We start from the raw sequence: 27,450 nt of genomic DNA on the forward strand, positions 1-27,450 counted from the left end.
TCCCTCCCCATGCTAGGAGGAGGGGTAACCATGGGGAAGTGAGGCAAGGAAGATGGCAGTGATGTATACTTTCCTGTTCACACACAGCGCAAAGGCACTGTGACTGCAACCTTTCCCAAAAGATCATACCAAACTAGGGCTGGGAAACATCACAGCAAAGTGGCGGGAAAAAATGGATACTGGAAAATTAGGGGAAAGACATGGGATGGATGCTCCAAACACACACACACACACACACACACACACACACACACTCCATTTTAGACCTAAAACCTGAGCAAAACCTCCAAGTAAAAGCAGCCTATATCAGCTTTGGATTTCTTCGTCACAAACGTATCCAACAGCTGACTACCATGCCACTATGACTGTGGAACTTCTTTGGTATGAACATTGCTTAAAATTTGTGTTTTGGGTTTTCAATAAATCATCATGTTTTTCTTGTTTCAGGTTGGTGTTTTTTCAGAACCTCTTACCATCCAAGCTGTGACAAAGTCTCCCATCCAGGTCCCCACTGCTGCTACCTTCATAAAACTTTCATTTCTGATGCCCATGAAGTCTGTTATAATGTGTGCCCTGTAAATGCAAGCATATACATTGTAAGTTACAGATGTTCAGTTACTGAAAAATATAGATGATATATTTCTGGATGGTTCAAAGAAAAAGAGGAGGAAAAAAAGATTTCAGCTGTCAAAAATGGCCTTTTGTCTTGCAGCCTGGATACGTTACAAATCTTATGTACATTTGTCTAGGACATAATATCCTAGTGGCTTCAATGCAGCTTACTCCAAGTATGCCTATCTAGGATTACAGCCCCAGGCAACAATTTTGTGTTCACTTATATCAGAGTAAGTGAAGTAAGTCTACCCGGACAGAAGGCACACACAGAGTGAATGTAGCATTAAACCAAGACAAAGAGAAAAGATACCCATGCAGGGGTGGGGTTGAGGTCAGGTTCAATCCATAGTGCTCCAGTAATGTCTATTACAAAGAACGGTGCGGTCTGAATGACTGCCATTATTTTTCACACCAGGATTTGGTACAAGAAGTAACCACAGTAGCTGCCCAACCCACACAGTTCTTCCTAAAAGATGTCATCAGAGCAGCATGAAATCCAGCTGCTCCAAAAAACATATGAATTGCCTTTGCTAGTGCCTTATTTCTGTGTAAGCTAATTTCTATTCAAGCAGTGAATCTGGCCATGTAAGGGAAGCAGCAGTGCTTGCATTTGCTGCTTAGGTTGGTTGAAAGAAACAGAAGACCTTACTATTTCTGCTGCTCCCTCACCAAAAACACAACCACGGGGCTTGCCATTTAAAATCACTCCTGCAAAAAATGAAAGACTTTTAATTTCACCTTTGAAATAGAGATACCTGACCTGTAATCATTTTGAGTCGTGCAGTCGTATATTTGGAAAGAACTGTGCAAACACCTCTCTTCACTGAAACCTAGCAAGAAGCAATTGTTGCATTTGTTCTAACCTTTGGGTGACCAGAAGAAAAACAAATCATTTCCTGACACTAACCTACCGTTATGAAAACGTGCACACTAACAACCATGTCTTCGAACTGTAACTCTAGGAGCCTTGCAAATAGGAAAACACGTTCACTTCAAAGAATGAAGAGATATTCTTTTTTCAATTTTTCCTGCTGCATATAGTAACTCCAGCCCAGTCCTAAGGAAACAATCAGTCCCAGATCCTATGCCTGGTTCTGGCCACCACAATAACTCTTTTCATGCTGTTCCTGCATGGTTTGTGGTCCCATCTGTATAGTAAACTGGTCAACAGCTCTTTGAACATTCATGTTTTTGCATCTCTTAGGGACATCCTTAACATACATAACTTTCCCGGGTAATAAACTTTCAACAAATGAATCAGAGGCGATAAGGTAGCCCTTCCTTTTTTTATACTGATGCATCTCTAGATGGTGAAATTTACTTTTGCAGATGTTTACGACTCAAGGAAGCCAATGAAGAGATGAGGCCAAAGCATTCTGGAAGTGCTTATCCCCACAGATAAAAACTAGAGGTGTAGTAGTTAGATACAGTGTAGTGTAGTGATTAAAGGGCTGGACTGGGAGACCCAGAGTTCATCCCTACTTCTCATTAAAAGCTCTGGGTGACCTTAGAAAAGTCACACTCTGTCAGCCTAGCCTACCTCAAAGGGTTGTTGTGATGATAAAATGGAGAGGCAATCATGTTCACTGCCATGAGGTCCTTGGAGGAAGAGTAGGATAACAATGTGCTAAATAAATAAAACCAAGTAGGGTTTTTGGACATGGGCCAGAGAGACCCAGATTCAATTCTCCTTTCAGCCCCAAAGCTCACAGAGCTGTTGTAAAGTTAAAAATGAGAGGCAAGAAAAAGAGAGACCTATTGAACACATATGCTACCCTGTTCTTTGAAAGAAAGGCAAGATATAATGTAATACATACATCCTTTCTCAAGATATTAACCTCTGAATCCTTCATTTGTTGAATAAGCCCTTAGATTCTGCAGGATATGTGATACCCCTTCTTCTTCATAATCTCCTCCCTGTATGTACCGTAATCATGAGAACCTTCCCTAAATTTTCTTTTTTAGTGTTCTTCATTCCACACATCAGTGAGAAAATGGTTCTTTCTCCCCATCCCTCCCAGTACTCTAGAATCCTTTTCATTTTAAAAACATTTTAATTTTTTAAATTACAAATCAAGCCTCCAAATAGAAAGAAATAAAAAATATAACAAAATACAACAATGGTGGAAGTCTATAGATACGCCTCTATAAAAAGTTTCCAAATATCTAAAAATATGTCCATGCTCAATCTGTATACTATTAGCCACGTGTGGCCTCCATCTGCAAATACTTAAATCCACAGACTGGGGTCACACTGAGGCTAAAGAGATTTTTCTGCACACTTGGGGCACTCCTCAGGTGTGCAGGAAAATCTGAAAATTGTTTTAAAATACTTGTTATTCAGTCGCTCAGTCAACTCTGACTCTTTGCAACCCCATGGACAACATCACGCCAGGCCCTCCTGTCCTCCGTCATCTTCCGGAGTTTGCTCAACTTCATGTTTGTTACACCAATAACACTGTCTAACCATCTCATCCCTTGTCATCCCCTTCTTCTTTTACCTTCAATCTTTCTCAGCAGGGGGGGGGTAAATCTCCTCCAAATTATCTTGGCAGTGGGTCATGCTGGGTTCGGCAGTGATGCAGCCCAGGAACCCTGCTGGCAGCTGCTCTAACCCAGCCGTGGTGGGTCCAGCAGCAGTGGTAGAGGACACTGGCTGCTGCTTCGTTCCAGAAAACGCCACCACGCCCGCACCACTCCCAAGCAGCACCGCACTGTGCCCAGCGTCATTGTACACCACTCTCCCGCTCCATGCTAGAGTCATGGCCTCCACTCTGGGACACCTCAAGGTTTTTGACCCCACTCATCCTGAGCTCTGGGATTCGTGGATGGACCAGCTAACCTGCCATCTTGCCTTCCATGAGATAACCAATGCGGGCAAGAGAAGGGCTCTCCTCCTCAGCTCTTGTGGCGTGAACACCATCTGGCTCGCGAAGAGCCTCCTGGCCCTGAAGGCTATTCTTGAGTGTACGTACGAGGAGATCTTAGACGCCCTGACCAGGTACCTCACGCCCAAGCCAATGACGCTGGCCAAGCAAATGGAATTCCAGGGGCGCATTCAGAAGCCTGGCGAGATGGCCGCCGCAGTCAAGGCCGCACTGCGCCAACATGCTATGGAGTGTGACTTCTCCAAGGTGCAGGAGAACCTCTTGACCCAGTTCGCCTGGGGAATCAGCGACGTGAAGCTCCACAGACAGATGATCGGCACATCTGACATCAAACTTAATGAGGCCCTCCAGCTCACCATCGCCCACAAGACCTCCCACTGCAACCAACCACCAGCAGCGTCCCATCTAGTGCTCCCCAACTCGGCGCTCGAGACCTCACATGAGGACGATGTCCGTCTTGTCCACACACCCCACCGCCGGAAACCACCAGGATCCGCCGGAGCCTCCGGACACACCAGTAAGCTTGCCGGACATTCCCTGTGCGCCAGCTGCGGAGAGGCGCATGAGCGCACGTTGTGCTGGTTCTGTGACACCAACTGCCACACATGTGGAAAACAAGGACACCTTGCTCACGTCTGCAGATCCAAGGGCAACTGGAACCATCCACCACAGTCGCAACCACACCACCAGGCCTCCACGCACTACAAGACCACCGAGGGCACAGACAATCTATACCTCCTGACCAGCCAGCCCTCACTACAGGTACTACACCTCCCCAACTTGCCTGCAGCCCCGAAGATCCAGGTCCAGGTTACGATCGAGGGGTCCCCCTGCTCAATGGAAGTGGACTCAGGGTCAGCAGCCTCCATCATATCTGTGGAAATGCTGAACAGACTTTGTCTGGTGAGCCCCACTTGCGGCCTTCACCCTTGAGCCTTGTGGACTTCCAGAGGAACCCGGTTCCTATACGGGGTGTGGGGACTTTCCGGGTGAAGTACCTGGGGTTTGAGGGTTTCCTGGACTTGATTGTTGTGGAGGGGAATTTGGTTAGCTTATTGGGGTGGGCGTGGTTTGCGCTGTTGGGCACCACAGTCGGGGGTGTGAATAAATGTGTGCTGCGGGATTTTGCTGAGGTTTGTGGGGAATTCCCTGAAGTTGTTGATGGGGCTCTGGGTTGTTACAAGGGGGCCCCTGTCTCATTGCAACTCGACCCCCAAATTGCCCCCATCCACATGCAGTTCCGCACTGCCCTGCTCACTTTGCAGTCGAAAATCAATGCGGAGCTGGACCATTTAGTGGCACAAGGGGTCCTTGAACTGGTCTCCCATGCGCCATGGGAGACCCCCATTGTAACCCCTGTCAAGACCAACGGTGACATCCGCATCTGTGTGGACTATAAATGTACATTGAACAAGGCCCACATGCAAGGCAGAACTTCAGGCGTTTTCAGGACTCCTGAATTTTTATCATGCTTTTCTGCCACACAAGGCTGCGGCTGTAGAGCCTCTTCACTGCCTTCTAGACAAATCAGCGCCCTGGTCATGGGGCCTGAGGAAGGCAGCAGCGTTCAAGGGGGTCAGAGCGCTACTCATCTCGAATGAGGTGTTGGCGCACTTTGATGAATCCCTACCTGTAGTCCTCACGTGCAACACCTCCCCCTACGGCATTGGCGCAGTTCTGGGCCACCTTCTTCCTGATGGCCGGGAGGTCCCCATGGCCTACTACTCACAGACCTTGACGGCCGCCGAGTGCAATTATGCACAGATAGAGCGGGAGGGATTGGCGATTGTGCTTGGGGTGAAAAAGTTTAATAACTTAGTGTATGGGTGCCCCTTCACTATTGCAACTGACCATAAGCCTCTCCTCGGCTTATTTGTGGCAGACAAACGGACCCCGCAGGTACTCTCGCCCAGGGTTCTTTGTTGGTCCCTCTTCCTGGCTGGCTACAATTACCGCCTGGAACACTGCCTGGGCAAGGCGATGGGGTATGCTGATGCCCTCAGCAGACTGCCCCTCCTGTCTGGAGACATCGATCTGGCACCCAACCCCGGGGTACTGATGCTTGAAGGCCTCTCTGAGCCACCCCTTCAGGCCACAGATATCACTGCCCAATTGGCCCGAGACCCCATCATCTTCAGGGTTTTGGGCTGGGTGGTGAGTGGGTGGCCCACGCCATCCGCGGGCCCTGAGTTTGCAGCGTTTGCAACCCGAAGGGACGAGCTGTCGGCGCTCAAGGGTTGTCTCCTGTGGGGTGACAGGATTGTAGTTCCCCATGCCCTGCGACAACGAGTCCACCACATTCTCCACAAGGCACATCTGGGTATTGTAAGGATGAAGGCTATGGCCTGGAGTGACGTTTGGTGGCTGGGAATCGACACCGAGATAGAGGCCTGGGTGAGGAGATGCCAGACCTGCCAGGCAGTCCGCCCAAACCTGCAAAGCTCACCCACACAGTCGTGGGAGTCTACACACAAACTTTGGTCCCGGCTACATATTGACTTTGCCGGGCCCTTCCAGGGGCTGATATTCCTAGTAACAGTAGACTCGTACTCCAAATGGTTGGTGATCAGCCCCATGTCCACCACCTCCGCAAAGGCCGTCATAAACTCACTCTGCTGGATCTTCTCCACCCATGGGCTGCCGGACACGATAGTCTCCAACAACTGGACTGCCTTCACGTCGGCGGAGTTCCAGTACTTCCTCCAGTGGAACCTGATCCGGCATGTAAGATCGGCACCTTTCCACCCCATGACCAACGGACAAGCGGAGAGGATGGTTTGCACAGCAAATGAAGCCCTCAGCCAGATCACGGATGGGGACTGGGAGTTCTGGCTTACCTGCTTCCTACTGACACAGCAGACGACATCCAACCCCATCACCAGGCACTGCCCAGCCAAACTATTGATGGGCCGGTGTCCCATGATCCTGTTGGACCGCCTACATCCAGACCGGCCACTGGACTCAAAGAGGCTGATGGAACAAAAGGACGCTCCCTGGGGGTTCTTTCCAGGCAACCCCATGTTCTCTGGAACTTTGGGAGAGAGCCCTCCTGGATTGCTGGCCAGGTAGTCTGAGTCACCGGTCCGGTATCATATGAGGTCTCTACAGAGGATGGCCAACTCCTGAAAAAACATATCGACCAACTTAGGCAGCGACAGCTCCCGGAGGCTAAAGCGCAATCCCAGCTTGAGGGACTGGGACTCTATGCACCACAGGCCAGCACTCAGCCCAAAATCCCCCCCACAAGTGAGCCCCTACCGGTCAAGCCCCCGGCCACACTGCCAGAACCTGAAGAGCTACCGCCACCCTCGCCGCAACCCGACATGGTCAGCCAGCCAGAGGCGGCTGTAAGCCACCCTGTGCCAAAGCCCCAGCATTCCCTCTGAGAGCGCAGACCCCCTGCCTATCTGCAGGACAATGTAACATAGGTTGAATCGGAACTAAGGGGAGAGGGGTGTTATGTATGCGGACCACCATCAGGGGTCCATGGCTAAGCAGGAGCTTGGTCCCCAAACACAAAGGGGACCTAGGATCCTAGTCCACCTAGAGTCCACCAATAGCACCCCTGGCAGGAAATTCAAACCCTCCAATGGGGACAGAGGTGTGCCGGGTGGAGTGTCTATAGTTGGCCTTGCAGGGCCGTTTTTCCTTGTCTTGTTGTGAAGTATAATAAACACGTCTGAACGTATGTCGTAGTCCGAGTTCTCCATGCATCGAACCCAGTACTTTTCACCTTAAATAAGGTGTTAAGAGAATATAATTAAGGTTCAAACTCCGCAGCAGGACAGTCTTGCTGCCCTCCTCTGCTTTCCACATTGTCTGCACCCTTCTGCATGCAGAGGCCCCACCCCTTCCTGGCTCATTCCATTCCTAGCGAGTGGGTTACAATATCATTTGCTACACAGGCCAGTCATTTGTTCGCTGAAATCAATGTCTTCTTAATTTGGGGCTGGGTCTCACTACATATTTTGAACTGGGATTCAGATCTGAGCACAAAATACACATTAAGTTACAAAATACGTGAATCTACCTATTTTGTTTGAATTATGGAGATGTGGAGGCCTGAGCCCTTCCCTATTCAATACTTCTGTGCATTATGAAAGGGCTTTTAATGACACAACATGTACTCTGCCAAGGATTGGAAGTCCCCTCCTCATATGCCTTGCAAAATAAATCAGTTCAGAACCAGCTGGATACATAGGGTTGCCAGGTGCCTACTTTGTGCCGGTGGGGGGATTTCGGGGTGCTCTGGGGGGGATGTTGGCAATGCAATGATGTCTAGGGATGTCAGTCCCCAGGTGAGGGTGGGGGATGCCCCAATTTCAAGGGCTCTTGCTCATTAGTCAGCAGCGAGCAAGAGCCCTCTAAATCAGGGCAACAAACACAGGCCACCAGCGCCTGAACTGCAAGCGGCAATTCCACTTGCAGTTCAGGCATGCATAGCCCCTTCTTGTAAAAAGCATTTAAAGGGATCCTTTAAATGCTTTTTACAAGCAGGGGCCCCTGGCACCTGAACTCCAAGTAGTTCAGGCTGCCTCCCTAACATGATAATGTCATTTCTGTGTGATGTCATCACATTGGGGACGTCCCCTCCACCGGGACGTTGTTGCGTCAGTAACATTGGGGTGATGCTCTCCTTTTTGGGCAACACTCTATGGTAAAAATGGCTACAAACAAACAAAGAGTTTTGCCCAAAAAGTAGAGTGTCACCTCTCATGTCGCTGATAGGATGACATCACTTCTGGAAGTAATGTCATTGCATTGCTGGTGTCACACTGGGACATCTGGGGGTAGGGTTTCCCCCACTGGCCACTGGCCGGAAGTCAGGAAGAAGCAGGGGATCCCCCGCCCCCATCTGGGGACTGGCAAGCCTATGCATAGATAAAAATAACATTTGTGCAGGATTTTAAAACAAAGACTCTCATTTTAATTAATCATTATTAGCGATGCTGAAAAATTATATTTGTAATATTACATTACCATAACCTACCATAAATTGCTCAACTGAGTAATTTTCACTCCAGTAGAACCCATTTTATCAACACCATGTTTTGGTTCATCATGGGGTTGGGGTGGTCAACTGCAAAGCTTTAATTTTTATCCATTTCTGAACAAAAACAAGAGGGATTTTACTGCTAGTGAAGCCAAATGTTGGTTGCCAAATGAACTTCTAACACTTCATTGATCATATGTTAATTTTTTCACATATTTATCTAGACTTTAATAGCATTTATTTTTCAGAGACTAGCCCTTTTCATACCAGCTGTTTCTGAACAAAGAAAAGCAGGCTGAGTAATGTTCATATTCCTTTTCTGGAAATATTAATGACTTAGAAGCTTGTCTTTATTTATATGCCCTATCTGCTTTTAGAGGATAACCTTTATTTACACGGAGCCTCAGCTAGGAGGGAATGCATTAACCAGTTTACTTATAGTTGAATTCAGTGTTGTTTTTTATTTGTCTTTTGACCTAATAATAGATTGAGACAGCAATCGTAAGCAGGTCTGCCCAGGATCCTACTCAGGTTTTTGACTAGAAAAGTGTGAATGGAGGACCTCTCCCTCCCAACTCCCCCCCCCCCTTTTGAATCTAGGTTTTTTTCATAACTCTGCAGTGGTGCTGCATTCACCTATTTATTGCTGGTTTTGTAGTCATTTGTTCTGCATTATTCCTCTTTAAGTGTTCCCGTATTAGGAATCACATACTGCACATTACAACATCACTGTGCTATGCAACTGATAAACTTTGGCAATTTGCTGACACCACTCTAGGTAAATAAATAAAGCTCACCGAGGGATACTTCCCATAGAGGTCTCATGGATGATCCTAGTCAGTCAGGGATCATAAGTGATCAAGAACCACAAATGAATATTTTTGGAGGCCTTTTGCACCAATCTTGTGGGGGGACCATCAACAGGGGATATCTTTTCGAATTTGTTTGGAATTGTCACAAAATGTACCAATCTATCCTTTCAACTTAGATCTACACTTCTCAAACTAAACCTGTTCCAACTTGCCATGAGCAGCTCTATGTATGTGTGTTCAGTGCTGTCAGGTTGCCTTCGCTTCATGACAATGCTATGAATTAATGACCTCCAAAATGCCCTACCATTAACGGCCTTGCTCAGGTCTGGCAAAATCAGGGCCATGAGTTCCTTGATTGAGTCAGACCTTCTCATGTTGGGTCTTCCTCTTCTCCTCCTCTTCCTTCCTTCCTTCCTTCCTTCCTTCCTTCCTTCCTTCCTTCCTTCCTTCCAAATAGAATTTACTAATGTCAAGAATATAGTACAAACTACAAGCACCAGAGATGCAATAAGCCAACAGAAGTCATATGATCAAATGACCCATAGCCGTTATGGAGAATAATAGTCAATACGTACAGCCTGTTAACGTGAAGTAGTCTAATAAGTCATGTTATCAAGTATAATATACAATAACTTAGGTGAATAAGTATACTAAACATACTTATAAGTCAATTTTCTGTTTAACAAATTGCATGAAGCTCTGTTCAACAAAAGGAGTCCCAGCAGAAAGTCTGAATAAAGGGTGTGTTAGAAGTGGAGCCATGTGTGGTAACTCAGATTAGAGGGGAGCAGTCATGTTCTGCCATGAATCGTAGCAATGGGGCCCATGTAAGCACAAATTTATTGTAGACCTTTGCTGAGCCGGAATGTGCTTGATCCAGGAAGTTGGAAACTTGTTCATCACAAATTGAACCCATATCTTGTCATACCAGGCCATCAAAGTTGGAGGTGCAGAGGACTTCCAAACTGTTGCTATCTTTCGTCTGGCAGCTGCAAGAAGAATGGAGGTGTGATCTTTATGTGTGTTGCCCCAAGCAGAGAAGTCCCATAAGTTAAAAAACAAAAGTTCTGGAACAACCAGCAGTGATTGCGAAGTAATTTTATTGATCTGAGAGATAGTTTCACCCAACTTTCAACTTTTTCTAGCATTATTGTCTTTTCCAGTGATTCTTGTCTTCTTTTTATATGACCAAAATGCAATACTCTCAGTTTAGTTATTCTAGCTTCTAGAGAGAGTTCAGGCTTGATTTGATCTAGAACACACTTCTTTGTCTTTTTGGGAGTCCATAGTATCTGTCAAACTCTCCTCCAATGCAACATTTCAAATGAATCAACTTTCTTCCTCTCAGTTTTCTTTACTGTTCAACTTTCACACCCATACTATGACATGAATTATCTTGATTTTGATCATCAGTGACACATCCTTACATTTAGGAATTTCTTCTAGCTCCTTTATGGCTGCCCTTCCCAGTCTCAATGTTCTTCTGATTTCTTGGTTGTAGTCTCCTTTTTGGTTGATGATGGAGCAAAGGAATAGAAAAACATGAACAATTTCAATTTCCTCATCATCACCCTTAAAGTTGTATACTTTTATCATTACTTTTATCTTCTTGCTGTTCAGCTGTACTTTGGCACTTTCTGCTTTAACTTTCATCAGTAGTCGTTTCAACTCTTCACTATTTTCTCCAGGTAATGTGGTGTCATATTCATATCTCAAATTAATGCTCCTTCCACCAATTTTTACTTCAGTGTCATCTAAATCTAATCCAGTTTTCCTTATGATAGGTTCTACATACAGACTGAAGAGACAGGCAGATAAAATGCATCCTTGTCTAGCACCTTTGCCAATTCAAAACCATTCTGTTTCTCCATATTATGTCCTAACAGTAGCTCCTTCTCCAGAGTATAAGTTGCACATCAAAGCACCCATTTCTTTGAAAACCAACCACAGCCTTTCACTATCCACCAGTCAAAAGCTTTGCTGTAATTTATGACACACAAGCTGATTCTCTTCTGAAATTCCCTCATATGCTCCAGTAACCAATGTAAATTTGCAATATGATCTCTAGTGCCTCTTCCTTTTCTGAATTCAGTCTTTGTTGTAAGATTTTGAGCATTACTTTACTCCTGTGAGAAATTAATGCGATGGTCTGATAGTTGCTACAGTCTTTGACATCTCCTCTTTTCAGAATTGGAAATTAGACTGAGCATTTCCAGTCTGTGGGCAATTGTTTTGTTTTCCATATATTTTTAGGCATATTCTTGTTAAGATTTTAATGGATTCTGTTGCTGCAGCTTGGAATAGCTCTCTTGATATCTCATCTACTCTTGATTTGTTGCTCCCAGCTGCTCTCAGTGCAGCTTTCATTTCACTTTTTAAACCTGTAGGCTCTTCTTCTAAACATTCTTCTTAGAAGGAATCTGTCATACTTTCATCTCTTCTGTATAGTTCTTCAATGTATTTTTCTAATCTTTTCTTTATTTTGTCCTGTTCAGTTAATGTAGTAGATCTTCAGCATGTCTAACCATGCTTTAAATTTCCCTTTGATTTCTTGGAACTTGTGTAACAGATCTCTTGTTTTTCCTCTTTTTTTGTTCTCTTCTATTTCTTTACAGGAGTTATTATAATAGTTCTCTTTGTCTCTATGTGCCAGTTGCTGGAATGCTACATTTAGACTTCTGATTCTAGTCACCTTTTACATTTGTTTCTCATCTGTCTTTAGCAATTTTAAGAGCTTCATCAGTCATTCATTGAGGCTTTTAATTTCTTTTGGCTACAGGAATAGTCTTTGCACAGTCTTCCTTGGTAGTATTTCTAGTTTCAACCTATAGTTCAGTGGCCAATGGTTCAATGGCCACATCAGTTGAAGAGAACAAAAAATCCAATAGTGATGGGGCGGAAGAATCCTTGAACGGTAGCTACTGTGTAGCAGCATTAGTGGAAGGTGACACCAGCAGAGGATCTATCATAAACAACAGCAGTGCCACTTCAGCTAACCCTGGCTAATACTGAGCAGAAGAAAGCAATGGTAAACCCAGCCCCGTAGCTAACAACTTTTTGCTTGGGGAGCCAGTGTTTTCCTCGGGGGGTCTGCCATGCAGCCTGCTGTAGCGCAATCCATTTACCACCTCACTCTCCTGGCCTGAATGCTTCCAAAAGGGGGCGGCCCTCCCTGGGTGGTTCACCTGCAACTGTAGGCTTGAATGGGCGGCCGAGTTTTGGGGAGGGTCGCCTTGCAACCATCACACACCTTCAGAGCCCGAGCAAAGTTTTGCTTTTTGGTAAAGGAAAGCAAAACCAGTCTTTTCCCTCCACAGCCCCCCTGGTGACATGCGCCCCACTAGCGCTTGTTAAAAAGGTGGCAAAGGGCTCCCCAGCCCTAGGCAGACCACACCACAAGAAGGCTCACCATGGACTCGGTTCCTGGCCAACTGCTCAGCCTCCTGCTGTGCCTACTTGGTGCCTTCTAAAGCAATTTGGAGCCCTTCTGCGCGTGGCGCTGGGGGGGCACCCATCCCACAATTACACAAGCTGGGAAATATGCACCCTGTTACCGAGATGCTGCAGCTCAAAGCAGGAGGGGTGGAGATGGAAGGGGAGGGAGAGAGAGAGAAAGAGGGCAAAAGAGGGCAGGAGAGACGTTGCAGACAAACTGAGGCTGTTTGCAGGTGCCAGCAGTGGGGAGATGAAAGAGAAACTCCTGGGGGAAGTGGCTGTGCAGTTTGATCGGCTCCAGCAAAAGCAGAAGCAGTGGCCCCTCCCAGGCAGCCCCGCCCTGCAACCCCCATTCTTACCCCCACCCCAGGTCAGCCTCAGCAGCCGCCACCTGTCCATTCATCTTACCTTCCTGCCAGTTTCACTTTTTAAACCTGTAGGCTCTTCAGGTTTGATCGCCCTTGCTGGAGAGCCAGTTTGGTGTAGTGGTTAAGTGTGTGGACTCTAATCTGGGAGAACCGGGTTTGATTCCCCACTCCTCCACTTGCACCTGCTGATGTGACCTTGGGTCAGTCGCAAGCTCTGGCACAGCTGTCCTTGAAAAAGAGCAGTTTGTGTCAGAGTTCTCTCAGCCCCACCCACCTCACAGGGTGTCTGTTGTGGGGAGGGGAAGGGAAAGGAGTTTGTAAGCCGCTCTGAGACTCCAAGTGAAGGGCGGGGTATAAATCCAATCTCTTCTTCTTCTTCTTCTTCTCTGGTCCCAGAGGAGGAGCCAAAAAGCCCATCGGCTGGCTAAGCTACCCGTGATGACTCTATCAAGGCCTCACATCAGAGGGATGAAAGAACAATGTCTTTTGTTGATGGGCATGGTGATAATTATTCTCTTATTGTTTAGGAAACACATTTAATAAGCAAGGAACGTCCCCACCCGTTGCAAGGTGAAAGTGGCTAATTGCTTCCCTTTTGGTTTGGGGACGTCTTCAAATGTCAGTGTCCTGGCGGGGGATGGGGGGAGAACTGGATCTTGTTCGTAAAAGAAACCAAAGGGCTGGAGAGGAGGGAGAGAGGAGGGTACCTCCCCCTCCTCCTTGTGGAAGCCCGGCTGGCTGTGGCAGGGAGGGGGGCAGGCAGACACCCAGGCCAGGAGGGTGGTGCAGTGGGCAACTGGTATCCCTGCTCAGCAGCCCTTCACTCTGACCTCCCAGCAGCAGCAAGGATGGCTGGGGCAGCAGGTGATGCGGAGTCATGGGCAGCGGTGAGGGGAGCTGAGGATTGGGGCCCGTTAAAATCATGGGGGGGCAGGCCCCATGGGCCCCACGTTAGCGATGGGCCTAGGTAAACCACTTCTGATCATCTCTTACCCTGAAAACCCTATGAGGAGACAATGCAAAATGAAAACAAAAGATACAGTGCTGAAGATGGAACCTCCAGGTTAGACAGTATTCAATTATTGAGTTTTGTTTAATTTTTTTCTCCAGTCTCCTTCCCAACAGGCTAAACACCTCTCCAAGGACCATTGCAGGTTGGGGAAATGGTGTGGGGATGAAGACTGAAGCCCCTTCTCCATATATATCTCAGTTGTTATCTGAACTGGGCACTGTGCACGCAAGAACTGAAGAGAACCTATGTGATGGACTGTCAAGGGTTAATGCCTAACAGAGTCTGAGAACCTTTGAGTGACAGGCTGTTTGAATGGAATTCTATTGACTGAGTCAGTTAAGGAATGACAGCATGGAAGAAGGGACAGTCAAGCACTGATTGCGGATTGGGAAGCAGGCTAAGAGAACGGAAGGTTTCTTTCACTTACCGTGAAGCTTCTTTTCTCGGTGGTTCAGAAGTGGGACAGTCCTCACATCTGGGATAAGCTCCCAGATTTCTGTCAGAATGGACTTAAGCGTCTCCATTCTGAACTTTCTATCCCTTATGTGTTTGTTCAGCCACTTTAGATCTAAAATGGCTCTGGTGTCCCCAGTCTTTTTTGGCACCACAAAGAATATTGAGTAGACACCCTGCCCCTGCTGGGGTAAAGGAACTCTCTCTATGGCCCCTATGTCCAGGAGATGGAGATGGAGATGGAGTATGGCCTCTTTGGTCTGAATATGTTTCAGTCAGCTGTGGTACTTTGCCATTCGAATGAATCGTTGATGGGGAATGGAGGAGAACTCCAGCTTGTATCCATGGAACACAGTGTCCAGTACCCACTGGTCTGAGACCAATAGATGCCGACGTTCTGAGAAAAACTGAAGCCTTCCCCCATCCCCAAATGATCTGTTAGGCCTGAATAGTCATGCAGAGGTTCCCTTCTTGGGATTTTTTTGCAGAAGATTGATCGCCCTTGCTGGAGGGAAAGGATTTGCTGCCATGTTGTCTTGATTACCACTTTCCTTTGAAAGGTGTGGAGTAGGAGGGGTTTTGCCCTCTCTTCTGATCACGAAAGGGCTGAAAGCGTTTTCTGGCTTTACTGTCTCTCCTCTTGGAAGGAAGGACTTTCTTCTTGTCCTTGTCCTCAATTAAGTACCTATCTATACCATCCCCGAAAAGGTTCATTCCTTTAAAAGGGACCACCGCCACTTTCACTTGTGCTGAATAGTCTATGTCCCAGTGACTAATCCAATTATTCCTCCTCACTGTCACGCTGCAAGCCAGCGCCCTAGCAGAAAGTTGGAGCGCATTCAGAGTGGCATCTGCCGTGAAGGCGACTATGAGAGCAATTTTTTCACATGTGGAAGGAGGGGAGAGCTGGAGTTTCCTTGAACTCCTTAGGTGCATTGCTGTCTGACGAGGCCATGTTTTCAGCCCAATCATATGTGGCCCTGGCAAACAGTGAGCCCGCCGTAGAGGCTTTAATTGCTGATGAAGAGGCTTCAAAATTCTTACAAAGAGCCCGTTCTATCTGTCTGTCTGTGTGATCTTTTGGCATCCCATCTGCGTCCATGGGCAGTATTGAGTTGGAGGATAGGCTGGTAACTGGATCATCCGCCATGGTTAGTTTCAGCTTCTTCGTGGCCTCTGGCATCAGAGAGTAGAACTTAGAGAAAAGGTGACGGTTAGCTTTAGGTTTAGCCGGGTGTTCTCACTCTGCTTTCATTATGTTATAAAAGGAAGCTGGAAGGGGTAACCCTGGTTGTGTAACTGATAACTTTGGCATCAGTTTACCCAAGCCTATTTGGAACTCTGATTCCTGTTCAGCCTTTTCCTTGGGTTTAGACGTGAGATCTAGCTTTCTTAAAACTTTAGGCAAAAGATGCGAATATAATTCCTGTGGAAAGAGTCTAGACTGTACAGAGGGCATAACCTCCTCTTCTTCTGCTGAAAGTTCTCCTTCTTCCTTTTCTGAAGAAGAAGTGGTGGAATCTGATCCTGACTCCCTGTTTCCCAGCAGAGGACTCCATTCTCTTGTGGGTGACTTATGCTTTCTGCGTTTGGACCTAACAGGGGACCTAGAGGCACTAGATGAGTCATCTTCCATCCTGGGTCTAGTTCTTTTGGCTGATCTACCCCTCTCTATATTGGAATCATGGGGTGCAGAACTTTGAAGAGTTTCTTTGAGCATTTCCTTAAACTCTCACCTCATCTCACCTCTGAACCAGTTCAGGAGTTCAGATTTGACTAGTTCCCTAGTCTCCAAGTCCTGGGCTTCCATAGAATCCTGAGAGGCCAAGGAGACAGAGAGCCTTGGTAAACTCAGATCCCCAAAGGAACTGTCCCTATCTTGGGAATTGCCTGGGTTTGATTTCTCAGCCATTGTTCTCAACCTGTGGGGGTAAGTGAAGCTATCATTAGGGACTAAGTCTTGCCCCTATTTCATCACAAACTAGCCACCTAGGTTCCCTGGTGGGTTCCCTCCCATGTACCCAGTGGTTCCCCCTGTCTGGCTTCAGAATGCCCCCTCAGGAAAATTGGGCCCTCCAGATCAGGCTGCCCTGGGGAGAACACAAGATGGCCACTGCCATGTTTTCCCGGCAAGTTCTTTCTGCCAAAAGTTCTTCCTCCATAGCGGGTTCCCCCCCCCCCCGCTTCTCTGCCTCCCAAAAGGCTTTGGTTGGGGGTGGTAAATTGGGATCTTGTGCTGGTCCATGATACAGACATTTCTGGCTGGGCAAAGGCTAGATGCCAGTTTTATTGAATAGCATCCAAATAAAATCATGGAAAGTCTATCTTCTTCTCTCTGGTTTTATACCAAATAATTCAAATTAACCAAGAAAGCCAAAAAAGTATGATTTTTCTTTACCAGAATAAGCAAATGGAAATGGAAAAGGGAATGGTTAAATAAGAAAAAAATAGAGCCACAAAGGAGGGGCCAAATAGAAGGGGTGTGGTTAGAGGAGAAAGGGTCTATAGCAAAGGGGAAATGGGGCCTGGCTCTACTAAGTCATCCAGGGCCCACAAAAACTTGGAACTAGTTCTGGGTTGGATCATATGCCGATTGCAACTGACCTGAAAAGACTGACATTGCAGTCAAATAATTTTTTTTTTAGAATCAAGGATTCATATTGTGATTGTGAGCTACACTTGATCTTTAATGCAGTAAAACCAAATTATAGTACAGAGTAGGGAGAGGAGGCAATCCAGAGAGGTCACTATTGTTAACATTTGTTTGGGCTGAGGAGTGTTCTAAGACTGTCTGACTCTATAAGAATGCAAAGGAAAACCCATGAATGGGTTTACCTGAGTGTCATGCTGATAAATTGCTCCTAATGGGGCTGTATGCCTGCAATAATCTGCAGTGAAACAAGAAAAATGATTCCTGGCTATTCCCACTACCTTCTGAAAACTCCAAGAGTTTATTCTCACGTTACATTTGTCAAAATCAAGGCCCTCCAGAAGTGTCCTTCTGGTCTATGGAGTAAGTTTTCTTAAGCTCACAAACTCCTCTTACTTGGAGTACAGAAGGGTGCACTCCTGTTGCCTGTTTCCTCTATGCATTGAACTTGGTACTACACATACAGCTAAATGGGCAATAACTGGATGTCCAAACTAAAGCCAAGTATAGCTTGAACCCACAACTTTCGGGAATCTAATTAACTGCCCTGACAAGTGCATATTTGTAACTAGGATCATGTCATTGTGATGGACTCAGTGGGGTTTTGCTGTTTCAGCTCTGTCCTCCCTTTCTGTTGTTTATGATCTGATACTTGTATCATTTCTAAGATGCAAAGTTTACTGATGCGGAGAACTGGGTTATTCCGTGTGGTTTCCAGTGTACAGGACAGGTCACATCTCTCTCTCTCTCTCTCTCTCTCTCTCTCTCTCTCATGCCTCCACAGTGCATCAAATTTATGACATGTGCAGTGGGATTCTTTTACTTCACTCCACAGATTTTATGAGAGCTACACAACAGATGAAGTTATTTACCAGAGGAAATTTCAGCAGCACAGGAGTCATAATTCCATGGATTAGTTTGCCTCCAGATCCATATGCACAGCTTTTATAAAAGCTTCCAGGACAGGGTGGGATATTTAAAAATCTAAATAAATACAAAGTTAAGACAAAAAGTTTCCCCACTTGCTTGATGTGTAAAATGAGTGAGTTACAGTCTAAGTGCATTTTTCTTTTGATTATATGGGCTTAGAGTTGTGTTTACCATCCGGATTAAATCCCCAAGGTGTTAATTAGGCAGATACGTTTTTCCATCTAACTACCCAAAACAACACAGTAAGAATCCCATGAACCAGTTCAGAAGAGGAATTTCAAAGACTGCCTACAGATATTATAAATTCCAGTCTCTAGAGACAGTACAAGCAAAGTGCTGTTTAATTTTTGCTTAGATCTTTAACTTTTCAGGCTGTAAAAAAAAGAGAGAGAAGAAAATAATTTTCTTGCTTTCCTGGAGATTAAGGAAGTGTTAGACAAGTCGTTTGGAAAAAATATGGTGTTGAATCCAGCCAGCTTTTTCATAGTCTCACCCTATCTACATACTACAAGCCACATCCCAAATGTAGGTTCCATGACTCTCATCATAGCCTTTGGAGTGATAAAAGATAACACCTCCTTCCTTTTTCACGAGCAGAAAAGGTGGTTGGATACAACCCATTGTGTTTTCAAGATACCTTATCATATTTAACTGGTAGGGTGAGGTACTGAAGATGGATAATTAAATAATTGCGCCATACACCTTCTCCATACAGCCTCTAACATTGCATAGAGGGAAACTGGGATGCTTCTAACACTCCAGGTTTCATCACTACCCCTGAGTACATTCACACTGTTCAAGGCTGTACTCTGCCTATCACATGCCGTATCGGTTTACTGCACAACCGCTTCTCTTCTACTTTTTAGAAAGCCAAAATGGTGCTTATTGTTTACTTCAAGATATTGCAGAAAACTTAACGGTCCAACAAGATGCTCCCACAGATTCAGAAAAAAAAATGCTTATGGCAGCTTGTTACTTCAGAATAAAATTTAAGAAATGAATCAAATCATGAAGGAGGAGGAGGAGGAGATTGGATTTATACCCCGCCCTTCACTCAGAGTCTCAGAGCAGCTTACAATTGCCTTCCCCTGCTCTCCCCACAACAGACACCCTGTGAGGTGGTGGGGTGAGAGAGCTCTGAGAAAACTGCTCTTGAGAGAACAGCTCTGAGAGAACTGTGGCTTGCCCAAGGTTGCCCAGCAGCTGCATGTGGAGGAGTGGGGAATCAAACCCGGTTCTCCCAGATTAGAGTCCACACTCCCAACCACTACACCAAACAATCACACAAAGAGCAAACAATGGCACAATAATAAAAACCATATTTAGCATGATCAGAAGATGTAAAAATCCAACACAACAGGACCAGTTCTACAGACAAAAGTAATGGCACATTTTTAAAAAATGATGAAATCAATGTTGTTCAGGATGCAAGTCAACCATGCATTTGTGAGGCACTCTAGGTTGAGCCATTATCAAATCTGAATTCTCATGTTGCATGGGATAGAGCTTAATGAAGGAATCTATCTTTTCCCGATCGTTTACCAATCTCTACTGCCACTGGAAAATCAGCTCTAATATTCATGTTTTCTGTAAAAAGAAGTGGGACATTTTTGCTGTTATCTTGGAAGCCAAAAGGTTGGATATATTGACTCTCAGATGAATACAACAGTGATCATTGTGACTGTCCATGAAGTACACTGCACCACAGGGCAGGACTTCCAGGTGACGCGCACGTCGGGGAGGAGTTCCCCCCGGGGCCCAATCCGGCAGCCCTGGGGAACGCGCCTCTGGGGCGGGGGTTTCCCCACCCCCTGGGGGGACTTGGGAAGCCTATTTGCCACCGTCAGGCAGAAAAAATACTAGTTGGACTCTCTTAAAGCCTGTGCCTCCCCTACCTTACTGTGTGAAGTTTTTGCAATGAAATATTCCCCACCACCACCAGGCATACAGCTTTTGCTGGTGACTGGGGGCGGGGGGGGATCACATTATCAGATCCTTGGTAGCTGCCTGTCATGGCTGCAAGCCCAGATACAACTCTGCTTTTCTAGGACATGTGTAGGATCAAACTGGGCATGGAAGTGATGTCCTCACCAGATCCATCCCTGTTTCCAGAAAGAAAATAACCAAGAGACATAGTACCCTGGGCATATTTGCAGTTTTCACTATTCTAGGCAAAACAAGTAAATCTTAAAATATTGCAGTATATTTATGAATCAGTATCTTATATTCTAATAGTGAAGTCAGGATATATTTGGATACTTAAATCCTGTGACTGGAACTGTGAACAGGCAAGACAGATATTTCCACAAACCTGAAAACGGCCCTAGGTGTGAAGGAAAATGTGAAATCTCTTTAAAAAAAATACACAGCAGCTTAAAAAATCCAAAAAAGATAAAAAATAGTGCCTGTAGCGATGGATTCCCTCAGTGGCTGTTGTTGGGCAACCACAGTATTCCAGGCTGGATTCTGTCAGTAAAAGGCAGGGGGCGGGCCCCCCCTATTTTGGCCTCTGAGAGAGGACTCATCCCAGCCAGGCCTGGACTTTGGATTGCCAGCTTCAGGTTGGGAAATTCCTGGAGATTTTGTTGTGGATTCTGAAAAGGGCAGGGTTTGGGGTATTCATTAAGTAAATGAAGAATAAATATGGTTGAAGATGTAAGGCAGGTAAAAGGTAGGTTGGTGAATGGCTGAGAAAGACAGAATGGGGCAGGGAGAGGATATCAGGATTGCTCAGAGGAGGGAAAGAGGTTAGGAAATTTGGTGGGGGATCCTGGGGTGGGTGGGGGTTTGACAAGGGGAAGGAACTTAAAAGGGGTATAATGCCATAGACTACACCATTTAAAGCCACCATTTCCTCCAGGAGAACTGAAGTCGACAAACTCCTGGTGGGGGCTGGAGATTACACAGAATGACAACTGCTGTCCAGATGACAGAGATCAGTGCCCCTGGAGAAAATGGCTGCTTTGGATGGTGGACTTTATGGCAATATACCCTGCTGAGATTGCTTCCCTTCCCAAATCTCACCATCCTAAGGCTCCACCACCAAATCTTCAGGGATTTCCCAGTCTCAATCTGGCAACCCTAAAGGGAACTGATCTCTGTAGTTGGGAGATCTGTTGTGATTCCAGGAGATCTCCAGCCCCCACCCAGAGGTTGGCAACCCTAGAAGGGGAGAAAGAAGCAAGAAAAGGGAAGAGATTGTGGTGGCTTGTGGGGAGGGGAATGGAAAGGAGATTGTAAGTCACTCTGAGACTCCGAGTGAAGGGTGGAGTACAAATCCAATATCTTCTTGTTGTTCTTTCAGGAAAGAGAAAGAGGAAATAATGGAAGAGGGGGAAGTGAGATGTCTCCTGCAAATCATTGTGGGTTCCTGTGTTATATATTGATGTGTAGTTCAATATTGCATTTCTCCAGCATTTACAGCTTTAGGCATTTGAAACTATTCCCTTAAATCTCTCTAGTATTAATTTTAACGGGGGGGGGGGGGGGGTTGTCCAAACCCCTGAAAAAGCATTTCTGAAAGGCTTCAGAACAGTTTTTGAGCATCACCATGAAAGTCATCACAACTCATTAATTAAGTGCTCTGAAGCTACACATGTTTAAAAAGGAGATAACTAGAGTATGTGAGAGTGTGCTTTGTGAAGAACAAAGGACAGGATGGAGTGGACTGCAGCCTTCAATGCATATGTAGAGTAGCTCTTCAATGCATATGTAGAGTAGCTGGAACTTTGTGGAAGGGTACTACTGAGGATAGCACTGGAAGTTTCATGAGAGGTAACATATGTGCCACATTCCATTTATTAGGCTGGTTCCTGTTGCTCACTCTCAGATGCCTCCATTTAAAGTGATAATGTAAGGCTGCCAAGAGCTACCACAGAACTGAACATTTCCACCACACACACCCTCTCATGACCCACACCCAGTCCAATCATGATGTGAAAAATATATGACTTATTAGAATAAATGGAGTACAACTGGTTCTTCCTATGTGCATCATTTTTTGCTCCATCCTATGGCCCCAGTCACACGGGCAAGAAAATGTGGGGGGGAAGCATGGCAGTTTGCCCCGGAGCAAAATAACATGCGGTTGCGCGATCAGACGTCCCATAGAGGTCCCGTCCAGGTCCCGTGGTTAGGGGGGAGGTGCCGATCACAGGACAATTCTGTGGCGCGGCAAAGAAGCGGCCTCTCTAGCAAAAGGCTCTGCAGGTTTAACCCCTTCCAGGGCTGCAGAGGAATGCAAACTGTGTCCTCCATCTGGTCCCCTCCAGGAGGAGCTTCAGCCAGGCCGCCCTCCCGTCAGGCCCCCCCCTGCACCTCCCCGGTGCAGAGAGTTCCTCTCGAGCAGGCCGAGCCAGGAGTGGGGGGGTACGGAAAAGAGGAGGGGGCTGTGTTGGTTGTTTTTAAACAAAGTGTGCGCATGCGCCGTTGGGTGCTTGTGCGCATCCCGTGGAGACTTGGAAAAAAACCCTTTTAGCGACGGGACATGGGCAGGCGCCGGATGCCACGACCTACCACCGGAAATGCGATCAGGTGCCCGCCCTTGCACCGCGATTTCCGGAAACTAGTACCTCGGAGGTACTAGTTTTTTACCCCGCATCTTCTGCGGGAAGCCTCGGGTTCGCCACGGGAGCTCTACGTTTCCCAGATGTGGCGCTGTGATTGCGCCCGGAAAATCCGCCTATCTTCCGTCTCTGTAGCGTGGCTAATGCTCCGTGTGACCGCAGCCAAAGTTCATTTTTATATCAAGGAGCTCATTTTATATATACTCCCCTCCCATTTTATCCCCACAATAGCTCCACAAGGTAGTTTAAGCCAGAGCCAAGACATAGTGACTTGCCCAAGGTCATAGCTTTCCTTTCCCCTTAAGAAAGGTAGGGCTGCTGAATTTATAAGTGCATGTCAGCAGCATCTTGCCCCAGAGGGGGCCCATAACTTATTCCCCTGATCCATGCCCCTCAGCAGTGAACTGGCCCTCTGTGAACTGCCATGGCTGTTTCACATATACAGGATGTCACTTCATGCCGCAGTCTTCAAAAGATGAATCTCCCAAGTCCAATTTCACTTTCCGTAGACAGCTGTTCAGATGGAAGGTTTACCGCCAACCATGTCCACAGACAGGATTGTTGAGGGAGCCCTTTATTTGGGATATTATCATTCTCCTAGTTACTTTAGCAGTAAACTAGAGACCGAGGAAGTGGCATCTCAGAATAGGAACAGCTAGATTCGAGGAACACCTTAGAGCTCAAACAAGAATTTTAGATATTTGATTTTGAGAGTCAAAGCTCCTTTAATCAGATGTTCATATCTGATGAAGGAAGCTTTGATTCTCAAAAGTTTATACCCCCAAAATCTTGTTGGTCTTGAAGGTGCTTTTGGACTCAAATCCAGCTGTTCTGTCCAGCACAGCTACCCTCTGAAACTATTGGAATAGGAAGACAGCATATTCAGTTCCTATCCCAACATGTGAATGGTGCTATCATTGCTCAGCCTAACACACTCCTCAGCAGTGCAGATGAGAGGCTGCCAGCATGTGTTCAGCATGGACTGTGTGTGTGGCAAATCCACTGAATGAGCCCATTATAGCCCGGCCATAAAATGTGCCCTAATCCACCAGTGGTACAAACCATTATTGAAATACAAACAACAGGCACAGGGGGATTTTTTAAAGCCTCAGGATATTTAATAAAATAGAAGGAGGGAAGATTTAATTATATTAATTAGGGCTAAACTATGCAATTAGATTAATTAGGCACGAGGGTTAGCCACTTTGCTGAGTAACAGCCAATTAGATATACACTGAGTCCAACAACTCTTTGCCTCTGATAGCTCAATCATCTGAAAACAGAATTACTGAAAAGTGAAAATGGGGGGGGGGGGAGCACAGGAGTATAGGCACTTATTAGAATTGTTTGTGCCCTGAAAGAGTTTCATCTTGATACAAAGTGCAATCTCCTTTTTTAAAATAAAAATAAAATCTGATAATCTATCACAAAATAGAGAAAAATAATCACGGGTGTTTTTCATCCATTCCCTCTCATCCACTTTTGAAAAAGACAAATTCTGCTGTAGTTTATCCTGAGACAACAGTGAACAACTTTACGGTACCTCTTAAAATATATATGCACACAATGGAAGACCCACATGCCATGTTTGTTCAAATATGTGATCAGTAAGGAGTTTACCATACAAGGTCAGTGGTAACACAAACCGCTTAGCCTGTGGGTGGATGGGTGGATGTGAAGCCATTGCTGTCACAAGTTCAGCAGATCAGGTGAACCAGCTCTAAGATTTCATTCATGCAGGCAGTCAACAAAGCAATAAGCCTGTTCTGCCTGCACACTGAGGATTGCATGGTTGAACAGTTCTCCTCATAAACTACCAAGAGCTATTTTTCTGTGTGCAGTGTGATTTAAAAAAATAAAATTACTAGTATTCAAATGTACAATCTTTCCCCCCTTGTAAATGAAAGAATCCAAGGTCAGTTTTATCACCATCTCTGCAATGAGCATGAATTAGGCATCTGTAGAAAGCCGTGCAACAACAGTTAAGTTATAACTTGTTTACTGTCATCTTGCTTTATTGTTGAATGTTTTAACTTGGTTTTCATAATATGCTATTTATTTATTCTTTAATTGTTGTGAGCTGCCCTGAGCCCATTTCTGGGATAGGGCGGGATATAAACCTAATAAAATAAAAAATAAAAAATTCAGGGATTCCAAAATATAATGGCAATAGCAGATTATACAGCAGATGGAACAGAACCAGATCTACAAATTAATATATTGTACAATTTTTATTCCTTTTGCTATATTTGATTAAAGACATTCCCTACCACCTGGGGTAGGTGGCATTTAGTCTACAAGACTGAAATTATCAAAGATAGAGCTGTCTTAATCTCAAACAGCATTTTTTGATGCAAGGAAAACATGAGCCTTCTTTTTCTTTAGTTCGTTCCCTTTGTTAAAAAAAAGGAAAATATGCACTTCAGTGGTAGCAATAAGACTCTGATGACATCTTGAACCTTAGCAGCACTATATGAAATGTTAACATTATACAATTCAACACACTTTTTAATTTTATTTATTTATTTTTATTTATTCATTAGATTTGTACCCCGGCTACAACAGAGGCAATTGCCATAACAACAGTTAAAACAACATAAAAACAATCATTAAACAGTATAAATCAAGACCAGTATCCCATGTAGGGTTACCAGCTCTGAGCTGGGAAATACCCAGAGATTTGGGGGGGGCAGAGCTTGGAGAGTGCAGGGTTTGGAGAGGGGAGGGGAGGGACCTCAGGATAATATAATGCCATAGACTCCACCCTCCAAAGCAGCCATTTTCTCCAAGGAAACCGGTCTTGGTTGTCTGGACATCAATTGTAATAGCAAGAGATCTCCACCTGCCACCAGAAGGCTAGCAATTTTAATCCCATGTAGAAAATAACGCTACTAAATAGAACCTGAGGAAATGTAATTAGAATTTTATAAGAACTGCAGAAGAACTTTCCCATCCCTTGAGGTCAAGTTCAAAGCGAGTGCCTAAACTTTTTTGAGAGATGGGGTTCCCATTTCTAATCAGATTATTCAGCTAGATCACAGGAAACAGAATGGTCTGTAACCCTGGCTGCTTTGATTTACTGGCTTGTGCAGGCATGGCATGCATCACACTGAGCTGTCAACTTTGATTTCTGAAAAGGTTAAGGCTCAGGTCTGGCAGGAGATCAAATACTTACAGGAACCTGGTTTTGCTAAGCAAAGATCATTTTCTTTGTACTTATAGCTATTTCACAGTGCTTTCCATAAAATATCCTTGACATGAGTGTGTGCATGTGCATGTATGCACACACATACACAATTAACCTTAATATGACTGTTTCATCAAAATTTGACCCTGAGTCTGCTTAGAAAAGAAATAATAATATACACATGACCTGTACTTCTAGGCTTCACAGTGTACTGATCCATACTGGTTTGTATTTGAATGAAATATCTACAAGTGTTGGAGAAGAATCATTGTTGAGGCCATTAAGTCCAAATTATCATCCAACTAATTAGGAAAAATGGTGTAGAGTATTTGATTTTTCAAGTCATGACAAGTGTAGATAAAATAGCAGAAGGGAATAATTTTAGATTGAATAATCACAAACTAAGATTAATTAATAAGGACTAAGGAGCTTGCAGTAAAAATACTAGAATAAAATTAACAGAGCAGATACAACCTTGGCTGACCTTCAGAATGTGAGTTGGAATGTACAAGTGGAAATGGCCCACCAGATACCTTGAACCCAAGTTGTTTCAGGCCTTAAAAATTAACACCAGAACTTGGGCCTAGAAGCACACTGGAAGCCAGCTATCAACATTCACATCCACCATGGCAAGTCATGGAATAAAAAATTAAATTAAAAATTTAAAATAAATAAAATTAAAACTAGAAAATGGAGGGGTTGGTGTGTTTTAAGCTACAAACCTACTTTTGATTTATTGACATTAATTACAGAAATCTCATGCTCAATGTTCTGAGACTTAGGACCCAGGGGAAAACATGAAATGGCTGGGCATTGCAACCTTTTGTACATAAGTTGCTTCACGTGCTGGTCAAGAACATGAGAAGGCATCCTGACATAGACTAAAGGCCATATGTTTGTCTACAAAACTATAGTCTTCCCCAGAGAAATAACTACAACTTCTTTAGTTGCTGTAGATTTTCCGTACAACTTCGTATAAAGGAAATGTGCTGGGTGAACTTGGTCTGGATACACACACTCAGCCTAACCCACCCCACGGGCTTGTTGTTATTTTTCCTCTAAAATAGTTCACATTGCTTTCTTACTGAGAAAGACTGGATCACGAGGGCATGAATATAGTGAAAAGGGGGAGGGAACCCAGTTGCATCCAGGAAAGCCCTGGCATAAAGAGCCCAACAAAACACACATATACTGTAGCAAGGCACACAAAAGATCATACCTTAAACCAGGGGTCGTTTCGTAGAAAAAGAGCTAGGGGAACTCATTAGCATAACTCATTAGCATATGCCACACCCCCTGACATCACCGGAAGTGTGTCATAAGGCCACACACCCCGCCCCCATGGTCCCGGCCGCCGCCGGCCTTGCAGCTCCACTGCCGAGCCCCATGAGGGGCCCGGCGGTGGACCTGCAAGGCCGGCGGGAGTGCAAGGAAGCCTCGCGAAGGCCCTCCCTGGCCCCAGGCAGGCAGGGGTGGGGAGAGGCAGGGAGGAAGCAACTTACCCTCCCTCTTCTCCTGCCTCCTCCTGGCTGAATGAGGGCC

General features: G+C 45.4%; 1 protein-coding gene across 1 annotated transcript in view; it reads right to left on the bottom strand.

Moving 5' to 3' along the window:
* The window catches only part of TMEM117 (transmembrane protein 117), a 394,142-nt gene that overhangs the window by 250,452 nt on the left and 116,240 nt on the right, over window positions 1–27,450 (bottom strand). The window contains exon 3 of the mRNA XM_015406264.1: window positions 474–573. Coding sequence (XP_015261750.1) covers window positions 474–573 — 100 coding nt within the window. The remainder of the gene's footprint in view (window positions 1–473; window positions 574–27,450) is intronic.

The sequence above is a fragment of the Gekko japonicus genome, unplaced genomic scaffold, assembly GCF_001447785.1.
Source record: "Gekko japonicus isolate JY-2015 unplaced genomic scaffold, Gekko_japonicus_V1.1 scaffold1384, whole genome shotgun sequence".
Classification (NCBI taxonomy): Eukaryota; Metazoa; Chordata; class Lepidosauria; order Squamata; family Gekkonidae; genus Gekko; species Gekko japonicus.